This window comes from Panthera tigris, chromosome A2 (genome assembly GCF_018350195.1).
Source record: "Panthera tigris isolate Pti1 chromosome A2, P.tigris_Pti1_mat1.1, whole genome shotgun sequence".
Classification (NCBI taxonomy): Eukaryota; Metazoa; Chordata; class Mammalia; order Carnivora; family Felidae; genus Panthera; species Panthera tigris.
The window spans coordinates 106,189,334-106,209,324 of NC_056661.1; the positions used below are offsets into that span (position 1 = coordinate 106,189,334).

A 19,991-nucleotide genomic window follows, 5' to 3' on the forward strand; every position below is an offset into this window, starting at 1 on the left:
AAAGAAAAACATTTAGGATTACATATGTATACCTATACATATATGGAAATACATATATAATACGATTTTTATATTTGAGTGTATATATATATATAGATATATATAGATATATATACAGACATGCATATAAATGTTTTAGAATAGTAATTAAGACTTGAGAGAAGCCTTAAAAATCATTTATACTCATTCTTATATTTTATAAAGGAGAAAACCAAGATGCATAGTGTAAAAGTATAACTTTATACTTCACAAAACAGGGGCAAGAACACATTTTATATTACGCCATACACTTAATTATCTTCTTTAAAAACCAAATTTGATTATGTATTTACTAAAGATACTACTTTTACTCATTCTACACTATTTGACTTGTTTATGAATTTACTTGTTTATAAAATTGTTTGTTACTACTGATACATGGATATGCATATATATACACATATATTATACAGATTTATAGATATCTCATTTATTCCTTTCATTCTATGGAATTTACACCACAATAGAAATGCAAGAAAATCAAGTCATCCAGGAATATTCTTTGGGTTAATTTTTAGCGACTATTTCTTCATAAGTAACTAACTAAAAAATGCTTTTATCTTCGATGTTCAATTTCAATGACTGTCATTCATTCCTGAGAAAACCATCTCTAAATGAAAAGTTGTTTAAAAATTTTAAGAATTAATTGTAGTGGAATAAAGCATATGTATTCCATCCCAAGCCAAGATAACCAAATAATTTTCATTATTAGAAAAAATAAAATAACCGTAAAGGTTTATATGTAATAAATGATCATTCAAAAGTAAATAAATATAGTATGCATATAAAATGTAAGGTACTGAGGTTTTATTTTTCTTTGCCAAAAAACAATACAACTTCATTGTGAGACATAGCTGGTGGAGCAGGTATAAAGTGAATTGATTCTTGAAAAGTTCATTCTTGCTACACCAGTTTTTTTCAGTATATATATACTTAACACATGTGGGTTCATGCTTCTCCTATACTAACACTGGAATTAAAATGCAGTCATAGAGGTTGGAGATTTTTGGTTCTATCTGTGAGGAGCTTGGAAGCCATCACTCTGTCCTAACAACAAGTAAAAAGCCGAACAGACTGAAAAATCAACAACGCTTCTTGGATCCATGTGAGGGAAAACACAGGGCAAAGTATGTCCTTCAAGACTGGAGACAAAGACAGGCAAATATAGGGAATCCAGGCTTACCTAGGCTGGCTCGATTTACAAGCAAACCTACTGTGGGTACCAGAGCTGGGGTAAGCCTGAACTGTAACTGATGAACTGCTAGAGTTCAATGCAGACAAGCCTCAGAGTTAAAAAAGCTTCAAGGAGAGACAGTCAGAGGGAGTCACCACAATAATGTGAGATTTACTTCCAGGTGCTTGATCAGATTCCCGCAGTAAATATCAGAAAAATTCCCTCAGCCTTCTTGCATACTGGGGGCGGGGGATGAACCATTTAAAAATATACCAGAGCATTCTGTTCCTTTTAACAAGGCGTGCCTTCAGGGGAAGACAACAACAGCCTAACCCTGCTACAATATTATCAGAGCCTAACTGACCTGGGGAAGGGAAATACCCAATTCCAGCCAATTCTAGATGAAGAGTAAACACACACACACACACACACACACAACACACACACACACACACACACACACACACACATACACACCCCTAAGAAATACTATTGAAATTCACAGTCCAGAGGCATAGGCTCACTAAAAGATGGAGACATAATTATAGGACCATAGAATGCTCCCTTTCCACTATACCCCACCACCACATTGCTAAAGGCCTATTTATAGCAGTTCATTTTAAGTGGCATATCATGTCCTGCTCTCAAGAAAAATTTACAAGAAGGCCACAGTTTATCCTGTTTCTCTCTCATGGATCCAAGAAGAGTTGTTGATTTTTCAGTCTGTACAGCTTTTCACTTGTCGTTACGGCAGAGCAAAAAGCAAAAAACAAAATGTGAAGACACAGAGGAAGGATCAGGACCAGATATTCAGGGATGTAGAAATGATCAGAACAGGAATTTAAAACAACTATGATTAATATGTTAGTACTGCAATGTAGACAGCATGCAAGAACCAAGAATTTAGGCAGAAAAAATGAAAATCCTAATAAAGAAGAGATAAGAAATGCTAGAGATTAAACAAAACCCACTGTAACAGATTTGAAGAATGCCTTTTTTGAGTTTATTAGTGGACTGGATATGGTTGAGAAAAGAATCTCTGAGCAAAGACTGAAAAACATAGAACAATATATAAAGACTACAGGACAACTACACAAGGTGCAACATACATGTAATGGTAATATCAGAAAGGGAAGAAAAGGGAGAAAGGAGCCAAAGAGATATTGGAAGACTGATAATTTTCCAAGTTAATGCCAGAGACCAAATCAAAGATACAGAGAGCTCACAGAACACTAAGTAGGATAAATGCCAAAGAAAGTATACCAACAGATGTCATTTTCAAATTATAGAAAATCAAAGACAAAAAAATCCTGAAAGAAGGCCGAGGAAAAAAAATACCTTACCTACAGAGGAACAAATATAAGAATTATACCTGACTTTTCCTAAGAAACCATGTAAGCAAGAAAAGAGTGAATATAATATTTAATGTGCTGAGAGAGAGTGGAAAAAAATACCAAGCTAGGATTCTGTATCCTGAAAAATTACCCTTCAGAAATGAGGGGAAAATAAAGACTTTCTTACACAAATGAAAATTGAGGGAATTTGTTGCCACTACACCTGCCTTGCAAGAAATGTTAAAAGAGAAGTGGTTTAGAGAAAAGGAAACTAATATAGGTAAGAAACTCAGAAACTCTGTGCTGACAGCTCAGTGCCTGGACCCTATTGGGGTTCTGTGTCTCCCTCTCTCTGTGCCCCTCCCTCTCTGCACTCTCTCTCTCTGTCTTTCAAAAATAAATAAAACATTTAAAAATTAAAAAAAAAGAAAAATAGGAGCAAATTAAATCGAAAATAAGCAGAAGAAAACAACTAATATGAGTTGAAGCAAAAAAAAACAACAACAGTGAAATTGAAAACAGGAAATCAACAGAGAAAAATCAATGAAATCAAAAGCTGTTTCTTTGAAAAGATCAATAAAATAGATAAGCTTCTAGCAAAGCTAACTAAGAAAAAAGAAGAGAGGATACAAATTACTAATATTAGAAAATGAAAAAGGGGCATCCTACAGATGCCATAGAAATTAAAAAGATCATAAAGGAATACTATAAACAACTCTGTGCTCCCAAATTTGATAACATAAGTGAAATGTACCAGTTCCTTTAATACAGTATCTGTCAAAACTCACAGAAGAATAAACAATTTATATCTAATAAATATATTGAAATTATAATTAACAATCTTCCAAAACACAAAAGGCCCAAAATGGTTCAACAGTGAATTTAACCAAATATTTAAGAGAGAAATGTATCAATTCTCTCCAGTTTCTTTCACAAGATAGAAGCAGAGAGAATATTTCCTAACTCATTCTATGAGGCCAGCATCACTCTAACACCAAAGCTAGACAAAGACATTACAAGAAAACTATAGACCATGATCTCTCATGAACTTAGATTTAAAAAAAAAATCTTTAACAAAATGTTAGCAAACTGAATCCAAAAAATTATGAAAAAATTATGCAATATGACCAAATAGGATTTATCCCAGTTATGAAGGGGTGGTTTAACATTTGAAAATCAATTACTGTATTCAAAAAAAAAGAAAATCTCATGACCATATCAATAGATTCAGAAAAAGCATGTGACAAAATCTGACACATATTCCTGGTAAGAATGCTTGGTACACTAGGAACAGAAGGGAACTTTCTCAACTTAATAAAGACTATCTACAAAAAACCTACAGCAAACATCAAATTTAAAGGTGGGAACTCAGAACTTTCTGTCAAAGATCAGGTACAAGACAAGGGTGTCCACTTTCACTACTCCTTGTCAACACAATACCGAAAGTCTTTCCTAATGAAATAAGACAAGAAAAGGAAAATAAATGGTATACAGATGGGAAAGGAAGACATAAAACTGTCTTTGTTTTCAGATTATATGATCATCTACAGAGAGAATCTGAAAGATTTCACAAAAACAGCATGAGTGGGGGGAGGGGGGCAGAGAGAGGGAGAGAGAGAGGATCCCAAGCAGGCTCTGCACTACTGGTACAGACCTGATGCGGGACTTGCACCCATGAAGCCGTGAGATCATAGCCGGATATGAAACCAAGAGCAGGACTCTTAACTGACTGAGCCACCCAGGCACCCTGAGGAGATATTTTTAATAAATGGTGCTGGAACTGGACAACCACGTCCAAAAAAAAAAAAAATCTAGACAGAGATCATATACTCTTCACAAAAATTAGCTCAAGATAGATCATAGACCTAAATGTAAGATGCACAATTATAAAACTTCTAGAAGGTAGCATAGGAGAAAACCTAGATGACCTTGGGAACAGTGGTACCTTTCAGACACAACCCCAAAGACACGATCCACGAAATGACCTTGAGAATGGTGATACTTTTCAGACACAATCCCAAGGATGTGATCCATGAAATAAGTAACTGAAAAAGCTGGGCTTCATTAAAGCAAGTATCAAGAGAATTAGAAGATCACCACAGACTGGGGAGAATCTATTTGCAAAAGATATATCTGATAAAGGACTATTACCCAAAATACACAAAAACTCTTAAAACTCAACAATAAGAAAAAAATCTGATTAAGAAATGGGCCAAAGATCTTAACAAACCCCTCCACAACAACAACAAAAATACTCCCATAATAAATAAATAAATAAATAAATAAATAATAAATAAATAAATAAATAAAAATACTCCCATAATAAATAAGCCTATGGGAAGATGCTCCACTTTTTACGTTTTCAAGGGAATGAAAATTAAAACAACAATGAGATACCAAAATCTGAAATAATGACAACATAAATGCTGATAAGAAAGTGGAACAGGAACTCACATACATTGCTGGTGGGAGGGCAAAATGATTTGCCCACTTTGGAAGAGAGTTTACCAGTTTCTTATAAAACTAAACATACCCTTCCCATACAATGCAGCAATAATGCTTCTAGGCATTTGTCAAAAGGAGTTGAAAACTTATGTCTGCACATGGATGTTTCTAGCAGCCTTATTCATAAGTGCCAAAACTTGGAAGCAAGCAAGATGTCCTCCTGTAGGTGAATGGATAAACAAACTCTGGTACTTCTAGACTATGGATAATTATTCATACTAGAAACAAATAAGCTATCAAATCATGAAATGATATAGGAGAAACTTAATGGATATTACTAAGTGAAAGAAGACAATCTGAAAGGCTACATACCACAGGATTCTAACTAGTATGATGTTATGGAAAAGGCAAAAGTATGGAGACAGTAAAAACATCTGTGAAAACATCTGTGCAATACTATAATGGTGAATACATGTCATTATATACTTGTCCAAACTCACAGAACATACAATACCAAGATGAACCCTAATGTAAGTTAGGGATGTTGAGTAATTACGATGTGTCAGTGTAGGGTTATCTATTGAACAAACCACTGTGAGGGAGGATTTTTTTTTTAATAGTGAATGCCTTTTTGTAAAATTTATTTTTAAAGAGAAAGAGAACGGGAGCAGGGGAGGGGCAGAGAAAGAGGGAGAATCCCAAGTTCGAACTCACGAAACTATGAGATTGTGACCTCAGCCAAAATCAAGAGATGCTTAATTGACTGAGCCTCCCAGGCACCCCTGATGGGAGATATTGATAATGGAAAAGGTTCTGCATGTGTAGAGAGAATGGGGGACATGGAAAATCTCTGTATCTTCCTCTCAATTTTGGTGTAAACCTTCATTAAAACTGCACTAAATGCTTAAAGAAAATACTATTAGGCCAGAAAACATTATTAGGACAAAACAAATGTATAACACATGACTGCCCTGAAACTGAAGGACTAGACTGAAGTGTTGTAAGAGACGCTTCCTCTTCATTTTCTCACTTGGCAAATTCACACAATTCAAATTTATTTCATATGATTTATTAGAAAATGTGACTTCTCAGGGCGCCTGGGTGGCTCAGTTGGTTGAGCCTCCAGCTTTGGCTCAGATTATGATCTTGTGGTTTGCGGGTTCAAACCCCACACCAGGCTTTGCCCTGACAGTGTGGAGCATGCTTCAGATTCTCTCTGTGCCCCTCTCCCACTCTTGCTTGCACGCACTTGCGCACTTTCTCTCTCTCTCAAAAATAAACATTAAAAAATTTTTTTTAAAACATTGTGACAAAATTGGTTAAGTGCATTTTTGCCTAAAATACTAATGTCAAGACAATACTTCTTATGGTCTAGTTACTTGGTGAATTTTTTGGGAAAAAGTTATTTCATCTAGAAAAGAAGGGAAATCTTGTCTGAAAAATGGTATATATTTTCAAAAGTTATGATAAAAAGTCATTAATGGAAGAATTATTATGTGAGGTAATCTGTAAAGTCAAAGGTCCTCCGCAAATTAAGAAAAAGGAGTAGAAATTAATGACATCCAGTTATACCAAGTATAGAGCAATAACAAAATGATTTCAAGTGAAAAATGGGTATAGCCAAAGAATTACTGTAACATTAACAACTTTGTTACATTTTATTATAGCAACACAGATTCACAAGTATTTTAAAATGTTAAACCTCAGAACGAATTTGTTACATCAGTATATCCCCCTCACTAGTATTATCTCTTTTTATTCTCTTTGATGTTTATTTTCCTTATTTCAGTTCCTCTAAAGAACCAATCTCCTCTATGCATTGCAACTCACAAATGTTATTTTATATGTCTGGAAAATGACGCTGTCCATAATTACTGCTAGTTCCAAATACCTCAGGGCAGTTTTCCTTCCTCTCCCTCCAGATGAGATATGTCTCCAACATGTAGGTGTATTACAAGTATCTTTACAGCAATTAAATAATTACTATGTAATTATTTGTATCTTCATTACTATGTTGTAATCTTCCTAGAGGACCCCTGTCTAGTCTCTTTTGTTCATTCTAGGTTGACAAATTAGATTAAGCGAGAATCTATTGTTGAATTACTATTCAGGTGATGCCATATTTCCTGATAATATTTTATTAACAAAACTACTCAATAAAAAAGTAATCAGCATATCGAAGAAGTGACTATATCAAAACTTCATAAAAAACTGCTATAGAATAGTTCAGCAAATTGTAAAATTAATTAAATTTTGTTATGTGTATATATATTTGTACGTGTATTGTGTATATATTTGTACATATGTTGTGAATATATGTGTGTGTTTGCATACACCGCCCCCCCCCCCACACGCACATACAGTATCTTGGTATAGAATGGAAGGTAATTTTCTGCTATCCAGGAAAAAAAGTTGCTTAAAACTAATTACTGTTTTATATTCCCTGACAATGCCTGAAGATTCACTATATTGTTATATTTATCAAAAACAATGATGTTTACTGGTTTTGAAAGAGGAAAGGGAAAAGTATAGTTGATGTGCAATTTTAAAATTTCTAAGGAAAAGAGTACACAGTGTTCGAAGTATATTGATATTATTAAAATATCTTAGATTTATCAAGTCTGCCTTATAATGTTCAACTTAGCCTAACCTCCATTCTATGAGTTTGAGAGAAGTTGTTGACTTTTATTGACTTTTCTATTAGTGTTTCTATTCTAAGAGATCCTAGGATTGTTTTCATGCCACATCAATCTGCCAGGTGCTTATTTCCTGCAGACCATTGCCCAAATTCTTCTTCTGGTCCATTCCACCTAGCTCTGGACCACTTATTCAGACTGTTGTACTCTTTCTGTATCAATTTGCTTTTCCTTGGATTACCTCCCATGTATGATAAAATTAAATAAGTATTTAAGAGAAGGGAATTAAAAGAGGAAAAGTAAAAGTTTAAAGTGGATATCAGCTTATCAGCTTTGCCTTTCCAGGAACCCCCTGTGTATGGATTCTCTTTATGCTCAATGCTTCAGTGCTTTGGAGTTTTAAGAGCCATGTGTCCTCAGTAGACAAACGACTGCTCAAAATTCCTTCCTTTCTAAATCCAGAAGAAGCTTGGGAGAAAAGAAGAGTTCTTCCCCTCAGTAGTCCAAGACTGACTTTTTTTTTTTTTTGTGTGTGTGAACTTGGGATAATCGACAGTATGATTATGCCTTGTTATAAGAGAAAGTCCCCATCCTACCATATAAGGTGATCCAGACCATGGACACAGAGGCAAGATAATCTTTAAAGTAGACCAGATGCTTTTTAAAATGTGTGACTCAATCTTATCCTACCTGGCATGTAGCATCAATATGACAGGGCCAGCTCAACTTCCTAATTTGGAAAGCAAAAACCTAGCTTCTTTAAGGGCATAGTGCTGCTAAGGAAGCAGGTGAAATACATTAAGAAAACAATATTTACTGTAAATTGTCTAATTATTTTACTAGTTGGAAGGTTTATCTCAAAGCCATACAGAGGTACCTCTAAGACTAAAAGGCACTTTGATTAAAGTGGCAACTCCCAGAATGATCATTGTGTCTGCTTGAAGGCTAAATTCCTGGCTTTATCTTGTAAGGAAAAGTTCTTTAGAAGCCCTAAGAGATCAATTTCCAAACCTCCAACAATTTTAAGATCTAGACTACATCCAGAGCAACAGGAAGAATCTGCTGGCCACTTTAAAATAGCATTTTGTCCTTGCTGCACAAAGACAACTCAAGTTTATTATTCATACTTGATAATGCGCCTTAATGGTTGCAAAAAGGAAGAGTGATTTCTCGAGGTGTCTTGGCTAGAGTCGGAAGACGGGGGGTGTACATGAAGGACACTCAAGACACTGCAAGCCTGTGTATGAAAAAAGACTTGCCTTAAGCTATGTGCAAGCAAAGAAAGAAGCAAAAGGACATAAAAAGGAAATAGTGGGGAAATGGTTTTTTCAGACAATTCTCCACCCTAGTCTGGTTAGCCAATGACAAGTGGAACTATCTGAAGAGACTCTGAGTACAGAGCTGTGTAAAATTCTCTCTGTGTCCTTCTTTTTTCTTGGTACTTTGTATCTTAGCCAAGGAGGATGTTCACATTTGCTATTTTGTAAAGCAAGAATGTGGTTTCTTCTTTCACATAAATTGAGTCACAAAATTTTCTTCTTGATGTCCCTTTGAGCCTCAGGCCTCATTTTTCACCACTCTGAGTTCCAAACTTAGCAAGGTAAATGCTCTCACTTCCTCCTTCCGTTTTCTCAGCAAGGGTGACAGGGTGTGACTGGGGAAAATCCTTCCCCAGCAGAGGTCCATACTGCTCACTATTAACTATTCTTAGGAGTACGGTGTCTGAATCCCTGAGGTGAAGGTAATAAGGTAGGAATGCATTTACATCCACTGAAATAAATGTTCTCTGGTACTCTATAAGTGGCCTATGGATGATGATCACTACCTAAGAACACTAAGTCAAAGTTATGGTGAGGTGGGAGGGAGGCAGGTAGTCTCAGAAGAAAATTATCTATATAATTAAGAACTAAATTTCATGGTGCCTGGGTGGCTAAGTGGGTTAAGCTCCCAACTCTTGATTTTGGCTCAGGTCCTGATCCCAGGGTCATGAGTTCGAGCCCTCCATCAGGCTCTGTGCTGGCAGTGAGGAGCCTGCTTGTGAGTGTGAAGTCTAATATTTGCAAATACACAGATGTATTTTATGATTCTTAAACTACTTGGCCCTATCTTAGCAATACCTCCCCTGCTAAAATAGCCTTTTCTTGAAAACATGAACCATGCGTTGCTAAGTCAAGTACTTACTATAAATATTTTTTCCAGTGATATAAATGCTCCAAATGCCAAATAGATTTCTAGGAATAAAGATAATATTTTGAAAATAGTTTCATGTGAATGGATTGTTTATGCAAGCATATATTTAATAATCTGAATCCAAACAATATAAACCAGTCTAAAATATCCTCATTATATTATACCACCCTATTCAGTTTTTATCAACACTTATGCCCATGGAAAGTTACTTCCTATTAATACTTTTCCACTAGCAACAGTAAAATCCCAAGGGACTTAGAAAAGGTGATGGAGGGGGTGTATGCCCAATCTTGTATCACTGCAGTATTCACTTTAAAGCAATGTAATCCTTTTCTGTTTCTGCCCCAACATTTCATAATTATGTCATTTTACAAGAATTGTGTAATTTACATAACCACCTAAATTGTCATAATTGCTAGAAAGTGCTGAAAAAGCATACGTTAGGCATTTCAGATTCATTTCTGCTCTGTGTTTTAAACTCATTTGAAATGCCTTTTGCATAAAAATTCTTTTGGTCAACAAAAAAGTAGCTTGGGTGTGATTTGGAAAGAACTATGTCTTCTCTGGCTCAAGCCCTGTTCTCCTCCTCTTCTTCCAGGAGCCTTGTGCCAGGTGAACGTTGAGATTCTGAGTACTCAAGGCCCAAGGTAAAGAATCCTCTGCTCTTGATTTTACAGAAGAGACTGAGACCCACAGAAGTCAGCTGACTTGATCTGAGTACAACACAGGCCATCTCCACAGTCCAAGTTAGAGCCCCACTTTTTTCTAACTTACATATTTTGTTCGCTGTCCCACTGCACTTAGGAAAAGGAAAAAGGAGATAAAAGAATGGAATGGTCTCTCCACAGTTTTCTCAGCATGCCATTTCCATTATAATTATCTTAACCATCTGTTTTGCTTGGAACAGGCAAAAGAATTTGATATTAAGAAAGTAAACTGTCATGCTGTACAGCAGAGAAGGGCTTCAGAAATGAGAACCTATTTCAGGATGCAAGAGTGAATATCAATTTTATCAGAGGCTTCACCACCACTGGTGAAGCAGAATGCTGATATCTGATTATTCCTTTTGGAAAATTAGTGGCTTATAATTTTATAAATAAAATTTCATAACTAAAAATCATTGCAGCATATTGTAAATGATAGTTGCTAAAAGTGTAATCAGGACACATGTGAAGTAAAACATCACTAAATAGTTAAGCATATTTGAAAATGCCAACTATTTTTTTTTTATCTAACCCTGCTTCAACTTCTCTTCTAAAAAGCTAACCTATCCTATTGTACTTAAAAGACAATGTATTAATATTTAGCTTCCTGAAGCTAATTTGACTGTTATATGAAGCTATAAAGTTTTGTGCCGATATAAGTAATATGTATAAATAGCAAATCACATTTCTGGCATGTTTATTTCTTGCATGTGCACACATAGATGGATACACACACTGCACCCAACACACACACACACACACACACACACACACACACACACAATTTGTGATACTATTAATGCAGACGGATGTTCGAAATGGGATACATAAAAAATAAGCTCATTTACTTATCTGATAATTTTTTTCTTAAAAGTTACCGCAAAATATGCATTTGAATCCTTATTTAAAATAGAATTTAAAGAATGATACACCTGTTTTGCAGTTATAGACTTCTCAAATTATAGATTATTTGAAAGAACCAGTAATACTTCATATTCATCATTTAAAGTGAATTACAATTTTTGCAATACACCCAAGCATCAGAATAAGTAATTAACAACAGAAAAGGCAGCTTATCATTTCCCAAATAAGCAAGAAAAACAGAGAAGTTTTTTTTTTAAATGAAGAAAGTATTCAATTCAATTAAGAAAGAAAAGGAATAATAAATTATTATTTCTTTCCCCCACATGGGGAAAATAGTAGCACAGCTAGAAGAAAACAAAGGCTCTTTGAACAGCAATGTCTTTCAGAACATAAAACTTATCATAATGATTATAAATAAGAAAAAAAGAAAAACATATACATTATGATAAAAGGACAATTTTGAGTCTTCAATAAAAATCAAATTGAGAAGCAAATTTTATATGGCTGATCGATATAACATAGTGCTCTTATTTTAGCCAAATAATTTTAGAAATGTTGGAAAATCTTCATCTGAAAGAAACAAACTTTAAGTTCTAAAAAATTTCTAAAAACCAAAGCAATTACACTTTTCCCAACTATGAATTATATATGAGAAAGAAACAAATTCTAAATTTTTCTTTTCTGACACTTATCAAAAGACATATCAACCAATGAGTTGAAACACTTAAGCCAATTCAATGCTTTTACTAACAGTACAAGTAGCTTGATCAAATCTCAAAAAATTGAAATTAAATGGAAAAAAAATTTTAGTGAAAACAAGCATGAAAAATATTAAATACTTTCAGAATTTAACATTTTTTCTTCTGACCTCTGTTGTCTTTTCTTTTCTTAAGTCTTAATGTAATATTTTTCCTCCATTTATCCTCCTTTTCTTAATTTTTTGGCAATATTATAGAGAACGAATAAATCAATAAGGTGTGCTAGCCCTAGGAATCAGTCTGGAATACAAAGAAATATCTTACTGAGATTTCTTACATTTATTATCTTCTCATAAATAATGTTCATTTTTAAGCCATAAGTCACATCCTACAGTCTAGCATTGCATTTAACTAACACTTTCCTACATTAATCATTCACAATCTTTGCTATGTTTCAAATATATATGTATATAAATGAAAATATTGTATATGTATATATATATATATACATATATGATGACATATGTATAAGTAAAAAATAAGTTCAACTCCACTGAAACAAAGAACACAGATATGAATGGCATGCTCGATTTGTTCATGCTTTTCTTCTTCTTTCCTTCCTACTTTCCTTCCTTCCTATTATTTTTGATTACCTTCTGGTTTGTGTATGGTCTTATTTTTTGTTGTTTCCTTCAAGTGGCAGCTGTGAAAGTGCTAACAAATGAGGCACTTTTTTTTTAAGATAGTATGTTTCAACCACTAATATGCCTGAGTAGGTAAGTAGCCATGAATATGAGAAAATGTTATCTTGAATAGGTGTAAGTAATATATAATTCACTTCTCCTAATATTTTATAATTATTCAAGATAATTTTTAAAAATTCCATTTGAATTTTAATTCATATAGGATTCATAGCAATTTACCTCAGATATTTAAAAAAAAATTAACATTTATTCATTTTTTGAGAGACAGAGAGAGAGAGACAGAACATGAGTGGGGGAGGGGCAGAGAGAGAGGGAGACACAGAATCTGAAGCAGGTTCCAGGCTCTGGGCTGTCAGCACAAAGCCCAACCTGGGGCTCAAACTCATGAACTGGGAGATCATGACCTGAGCTGAAGTCGGATGCTTAACCAACTGAGCCACCCAGGTGCCCCTACCTAAGGTATTTTGAATAAAAGTCAGAAATAGGTCTGATAAAACTAAATCATTTGCAGGGAGGAATCAACCATTTGGTTACCTGAGATAAGGAACAAGCCATTAAAAGCATCAATAACTTGGCAACAAAAATTAGAAATTATCACCATTTTAGGTTCACCCTTTTAAGATGATATAAAAACAAGTTTTTTTTTCTCTCACCTATTTATTTTTCTTGATAATCTTTGTAGACTTTAGTGAATGTTAATCATTCATTCAAAATTAATTTAAACACAAAACGCAATCAAGAATTCTGTGGTCCCTACTAGAGTTTATAAGTATTACAGGTTATTTTTATTGCTACATATGTCACCAAAACCTAACAAAATGATTTTGATGTTAACATATTCTGAATGTATCTATTACATTGATTAGCATCCTCTATATACAACCATATGATAAATACATCTCAGAGGTTGGTAAAAGAAAAAAGTTTCTCTTAAACCCATGAACTTCCTTTTATCAGAAAAAAAGCTTAATAAAAATTGTATTATTTTTGCCTTGTCCAAGGGCTTAACTACAATAAGTTTTCTTGGAGTGCATGTTCTAATTTATTAAGAATGAAACTTAGTAATGCTACCTCAAATAAACATTCTTAAAATAGTATAGGACGATGTGTCAAAATTTTATCTTCTGGGGGAGCAGAGAAATGGAGGTGAACTTGAACCCAGTCAGGGGAGTTACAGGCAACATTCTCTATGTTGGGTATCTGGACAGCGGTGGGTCGATCCCCATGTCCTCCAGAGTCTCCTTGCCCAATCTCCCTGGATTAGGCTGATGGGTGAGGACATTCTTAACATTACTGATACTGGCTAGGAAGTCCTTGTGAGCCACGAGACATGTACGATCCCTGCTGATATTAAACTAGAGGAGACAAGTATCTCCATGTGTCAAACTCAACTCAGTCACAGTAAGATGAAGAAAGTATATACCCACACCTGTGGTTTTCCCCGATGGGTAGCTGTATAGAAGCCCCCAAAATCACCTAATTAATTTCACAATGATACAACGCTATAGTTTACAGAAATGGATTCATCATATAATGGTGGGAATTAACAGTTTTCCCCCCTTCTCAACTCTCTGCCATTTTATCTTTCATTATGGTCCTTTATTCCTAGTTTAAAGTTTTTCAACTGTATTACATCTGTATTTTTTACTGTAAATCTTGAAAATCTTTGGAAATGGGTATGGTCTAAATTCATGTACAATAATAAGCTTAACAATGCCTGAACTATTATACTAATCAGAGACCTTGTGGGAGAGGAGAAGGAGAAAATCCAAGAGAACTGCACACAGTAGGTATCACAAAATGATTATTATAGCTATTATTAGTTGAATAAAATCAGAATTATATAGGTTTATGGAAAATTAAACATAGAATATGTGACTCAAGACAGTGTAATTGCTAGTAAGAACATACATCCAAGCAGCAGTTGAGTACTATATGAAGAAAATATTAGTTGATAAACTACATATTATATCTACATATACCATTTAATTTTTAGAAGCTGGTTGAAGTATCACAGGGAATACAGCCTAAGAAAGTTAGCATGTTTTGTATTCAGTCTTAAATTTTTTTTCTTTTTTTTTTAAACTTGTCAAAAGGAGAGAGAGACATATAAAGCAATGATTACATTACAGTGAAGAAGGATTTTGTTTTGTCAGCAATAGAGCGTCTTCCAAGGGAGATAGATGAATGCCCACTCCCAAAACCTAACTTTGTAACTGCTTTTGCTGTTTGTTTCCTCTCATTCATTTTGCATCCGTGTTAGGCTTGCATCTGTTTATGTACTTGTCTATTATTCATCTACAGGATAACTGCTCAGCAGTCGTTACTTCCTTTCATATCTTTTCTGCATCTTTTGTTTCCATGGGTTGTTTTGGCAATAAAACCAAGAAAAGGGTACAAAGCTTATAAAAAAGTGCAGTTGGAACATCATGTTTTTACAGCTCCAGGAACATTATTGCTGATTTCAAAAAGTTTAAAAAAAATGTTAAAATGTATTCGGCAAAGTTTAAAGCTCCTAGGTATGATAAATTTGAAAATTTGAGAGAATGGAATTTAAAAAGTGTTTTCTAAAATAGCTCACTACTTTTTGATCTTTACATGGCAGACTGCCTTGTGCAATTTTCTGTAGACTGTACATTTTAATACCAAAATCTCAAGCAATGCAGTCACCGTAATTCCTTACATTTATATAACACTTCGTATTTTTATTATGTGTTTACTCATTCATTATGTCCTCTGATCTTCCTAGGTAGATAATTAGCATTTTCATTTTAAGAATAAAAAAAGGAAAGTAACTATATTAAATTATGTGCTAAGGTCAAAAGGTCAATGAGTCTCTGAGCCTAGACCAGAATCTACATTTACCTGACACCCATTCAGCCTGGTGTGTGCTAGAAGAATCCTCACAAAACAGATTTGCCCCAGACTTTCTATAGGCCCAAGGCGGTAAAATATAAACTGGGAATATTAGACTATGTAAATCTAGCTCTGTATGTGATTTTTAATTATTAATGTGTTCCTAAAGCCAGTATGATTTTGTTGGTAATTAAAGTCTATCACTCCAGAATACAAAAAATTTGCCTTCTATATCAGAGGGTTCATGGATTCTCTGAAGCCCTTCCAAACACCCTGGAATAAAAACTTCAATTTTGCATGATTAATTTGGTCTTCTCAAACTATAGTATTTCTTAAGTGTCTGATTCAACATGCTAGTCTGGGCCCAGAGAATACTTCTTAGGTTATTTTCAGGAAAAAAAAAAAAGAAGTTACATGAAAGTAGTTCAAAGAATCAAAGGCAAAACATTTGCATTAGCTCATGCACTGAGAATAAGCTACGGGGCACCTAGGTGGCTCAGTTGATTAGCATCCAAATCTTGATTTTGGCTCACCGTTTGTGAGTTCAAGCCTGGCATCTGGCTCCACGCTGACAGCGCAGAGCCTGCTTGGATTCTCTCTCTGCTCCTTCCTCTGCTCGCTCTTTCTCTCTCTCTCTCCCCAAAAAAATAAATAAACTCAGAGAAGAGAGAGAGAGAGGGGGGGGAGGGAGAAAATATGCCTATATTTGTTTCTTGGTGAAATCTTCACATCAGATGATTTGTAGACTTTGGGAATAATAGCTATTTTCCTTATTCAGACACTTGTTAATTTGTTCAATGAGGTATGATAACTATTAGGAACATAAAGAACCATCAAAATCAACCACAATGTCATCCCTTCAAATGCAAGACATGTGAATCATGACAGTAAGAAATTCTTTCAATTTTGATAAGCAAAATAAAAGAAACAACAAGAATCATGACAAAGTTCTCGTGCACTATTTAGGTTTGGTTAAGTTTTAAATGTTGAAAACGACCTGCAGAATTGGTTCTGGTTAGGACGGGGACTTTTATCTGAACAATGCAAAAGATTCCATGGTTTGGAAAGCCTAGACTTTTCATATTTAAAGCAGCACTATTCTTTCATTAAAATCTACTTTCATTAAAAACTTCCACTGTAGCCTATTAATATAGGTTATGGTTTCTAAAATAACATGAAATTAGGGTCTCTGGTGATGAGATCATCTCTCCAGTTGGTCTGATTATTATTTGATTGAAGTTTAGTTGGCATAGGGGATTAATATGGGACAGGATTTATCTAAAAATAAATCTATAGAGATATAGGTACTTTACCATATTATGGTTTATAGACCCTATTGAACTCATGTTAGGTTTAAATGTTGACACGTAGATATAACTAAAACACAATTTGATTCTACTACCTTACTGGTCACTGTACACTAAGTTTTATTTCCAACAAAAGAAAAAGTGAGGACATAGCTCACAAGCAAAGAGAAAATAGTACAATTACACAGATGTCTTAAATCCTCCCTCACCAATTACATATTGCCAAAATATTGACAATTAACCAGAAAACACATTTCTGCTATAGAGATTTCATTAACTCTCCTCATTAAATTCTTTCAACATCCTAAGTCCCATAGTTGTAAAATAACACCAAAGCAATCTTCCAAAGCCTAGCTTCCACTTACAGTAATTTTCTTTGATATCTATCTAGTACTTATGAAAAATCATAAAAGAATTGGTACCAAAACAGTAAGAAGTATCAATGTTTAAACAACTGTTTAATTATTTTAAAAGCTATTATCTTTGGAGTGAGTAATCTATCATTAAGTGATACATGACCAAATGATTTTATTTTGGCCCATGTCATCCAGGATTCTCCAAAGAAACCTACATTTGTGCTTTCGTATTACCAGGCTCTCACTGTGGCATAATACAACTCATAAGGGAAAAAAAAAACTACCTACTTCTTTCAATACCCTCAGGCAGAAATGTCAGAAAGTGCCCCCTTACCCTTTGTTCCCTCCCCAAAAGAAAGCTTCTCAGTGAAAGGGCTTAGCTTCTGCCATTTGGGTCTCCTATTTACTTATAGCATAAAGAAAGAGAAAAAAAAAAAATGAACATGAGGCTAGAAGGGGCTGCCTCTCTGTGCTGACATCTTGCTCTCCATTGCTGCCTTTCAGTCAATGAGTAATTAACTCTTAATACCCTAACTGACATTTTCAGTAAATGGTAACAGAGTAGAAAGATTCACAGAATGTGCTATTAAAACAAGTGAACTTAAGCCACAAAGGTGGTTGAAAATTTTTCAATGTGCTCCTTATTGAATTTGCAGGAACTGTGATTTAATCATTTCACAAACTTTTTGGAGAGGGTCTCTCCAACTCTCCTTCAAGCAGCTATGGTCATATGTGGCCTTCATGTCCATGTGACCTCTGTCCTCTTTTTTTGATTCTCACTAATAAACGCCTACCACTGGTTAGAAACACAAGCACCATCAAGATATGGTCTGGAAGTGTGACTTAATTGTGTTCTGACTTACTCTTTCAATGGATTATTAAATATATCCTTCTAACCTAGCTCCATGGTTGTTTAATTAATTATTATTGTTATAAATCATAATATTAATAACTCCTGTGTATACTGCATATTGGATGAAGGTTCATGATATAAAACAATCAGTAACTTTATTTTCATTTAGTCATTCAAACATACATTTTCCCCTACCTAAGACTTTTTTCTTAGTATTCTCTTCCATGGCAATCCATAATTCTTTATAAAGGTTATCAAAATTCTCAGTACGTTGACCATGGGAAGAACGGTCCTACATAAATCCTGATATATTAAATTAAAGATCTGAATGTTATGTTCCTAAACCCAACTCATACAGCTTATGAAAAATGACATATATAAGTAATATTCTATAGCACTTTTGTGTGTCCTAAAATTGTCCTGAAGAAATAAGCTTTTTAAGCAGCTTATACATACTTAACAAGAAAGAGTGCAAATTAAAGGCTTTTAAAATTTTAATTAAATTTGAAAATATTTTGTCTTAACTGGTTGGCTTTTACCCAAAAGTAGGAAAGCAAAGTAAAATGAATGAGTAAAATTGATTTACCTGAACTCTAAGAAACATATAATTATATCATGAGAATATTTCTGTAGACATAAGAACAGAAAGGAGGTAAGCACTAGAAAGATAAAATGCAAAGTCCAGGGACATTATTAAGAACAAGAAAAAAAATTACAAATATTATAAAATGACTGCAAACTAATGATTAAATAATAAAGTATAAAGAAAATTCCTTGCAGTAAATTACTTTTAGAAACAACATATATAAAATAACTAGTTGAAATAATAGGACAAATTGCATTAGGTTACTTACTGACCTGCAGTAATTTATATATTTCAACACATCTATATAAAAAGGCTAGTGTGAAGCAAATTGACATTCTTTAGCCCATACTTATTAGGCAGATGATGCCCAATGAATGAGAAAACCTAAGCCGATTTCATTTGATTCCGTCAGTCCCTGACCTGCCTGCAGGCTGACATAATTTTCCTTCACAGAAACCAGTCTCCGGTGGTTACCAGTCTTGATCTCACCCACTGTGGGATGAGTTCTCTTTGAATTACTGGAGCAGGGTGTGTGCTAGGATGGATAAATCAGCCAAACAGAAAGGCCCAACAGGGCAAAAAAACAGTAGGGCAACTGTCCTTACATTGTCCTGAAGGTGACCTCAAGAGTGACTTTCTGCGAGGTAAGAGGTAATTCTGTCTCTACTTTGGCTTAGCTTATATCACTCACAGTAAAGGTCACAAATCGTGACAGCTTTCTGTGCTCAAGAATCAGATTACTGTTTGTCTGAGAAGGAGCGGAGAGCCGTGAGGCCTGCTTCTCTCAGGAATCTAGGTCAGAATTCATCCAGTAATGCCACCCAGGCCCTTCAAAGCAATATCTTACATTGTGGAAATACTTTGAGTGAATCTGGACGGTTGTTCATAAATTATATTACAACCTGAAGGGAGAAAAAGTTATTCTGTCCCTTTTTTGACTCCAGCTTTTCGTAAGATAAGTCATAAAATTTAATTGGTGACCTCAGAGAAAGGTCATAGTCCTTAAATTCAACTATACCCTTCATAACTTCCAAGTCAATAATAATAAGTGAAGATGATGTTAGTGTTTCTAAGTTCTATAGAAGTGTCAGCAGCAGTAAATATACAAGAACCACATCCAAATATAGGAAGGCTTTTTTTTTTTCAAAGTATTCGAAGCTTTCTGGGTGTACCTAAAATACTGCATATGTTTACAATTTGGACTTGATGCAAATAGGGAGTATAAGCATATTTCTTAATAGAGGT

General features: G+C 34.4%; 1 protein-coding gene across 9 annotated transcripts in view; it reads right to left on the reverse strand.

Annotated features, from left to right (window-relative positions):
* DGKB (diacylglycerol kinase beta) overlaps positions 1-19,991 on the reverse strand; it is a 713,599-nt gene that overhangs the window by 80,565 nt on the left and 613,043 nt on the right. The window contains exon 23 of one of the 9 annotated variants that reach the window (XM_042967557.1): positions 9,810-9,859. The exons of the other annotated variants lie outside the window; for them this stretch is intronic. Within the exon in view, the coding sequence (XP_042823491.1) occupies positions 9,810-9,859 (50 nt within the window). The remainder of the gene's footprint in view (positions 1-9,809; positions 9,860-19,991) is intronic. 9 annotated transcript variants of the gene reach the window in all.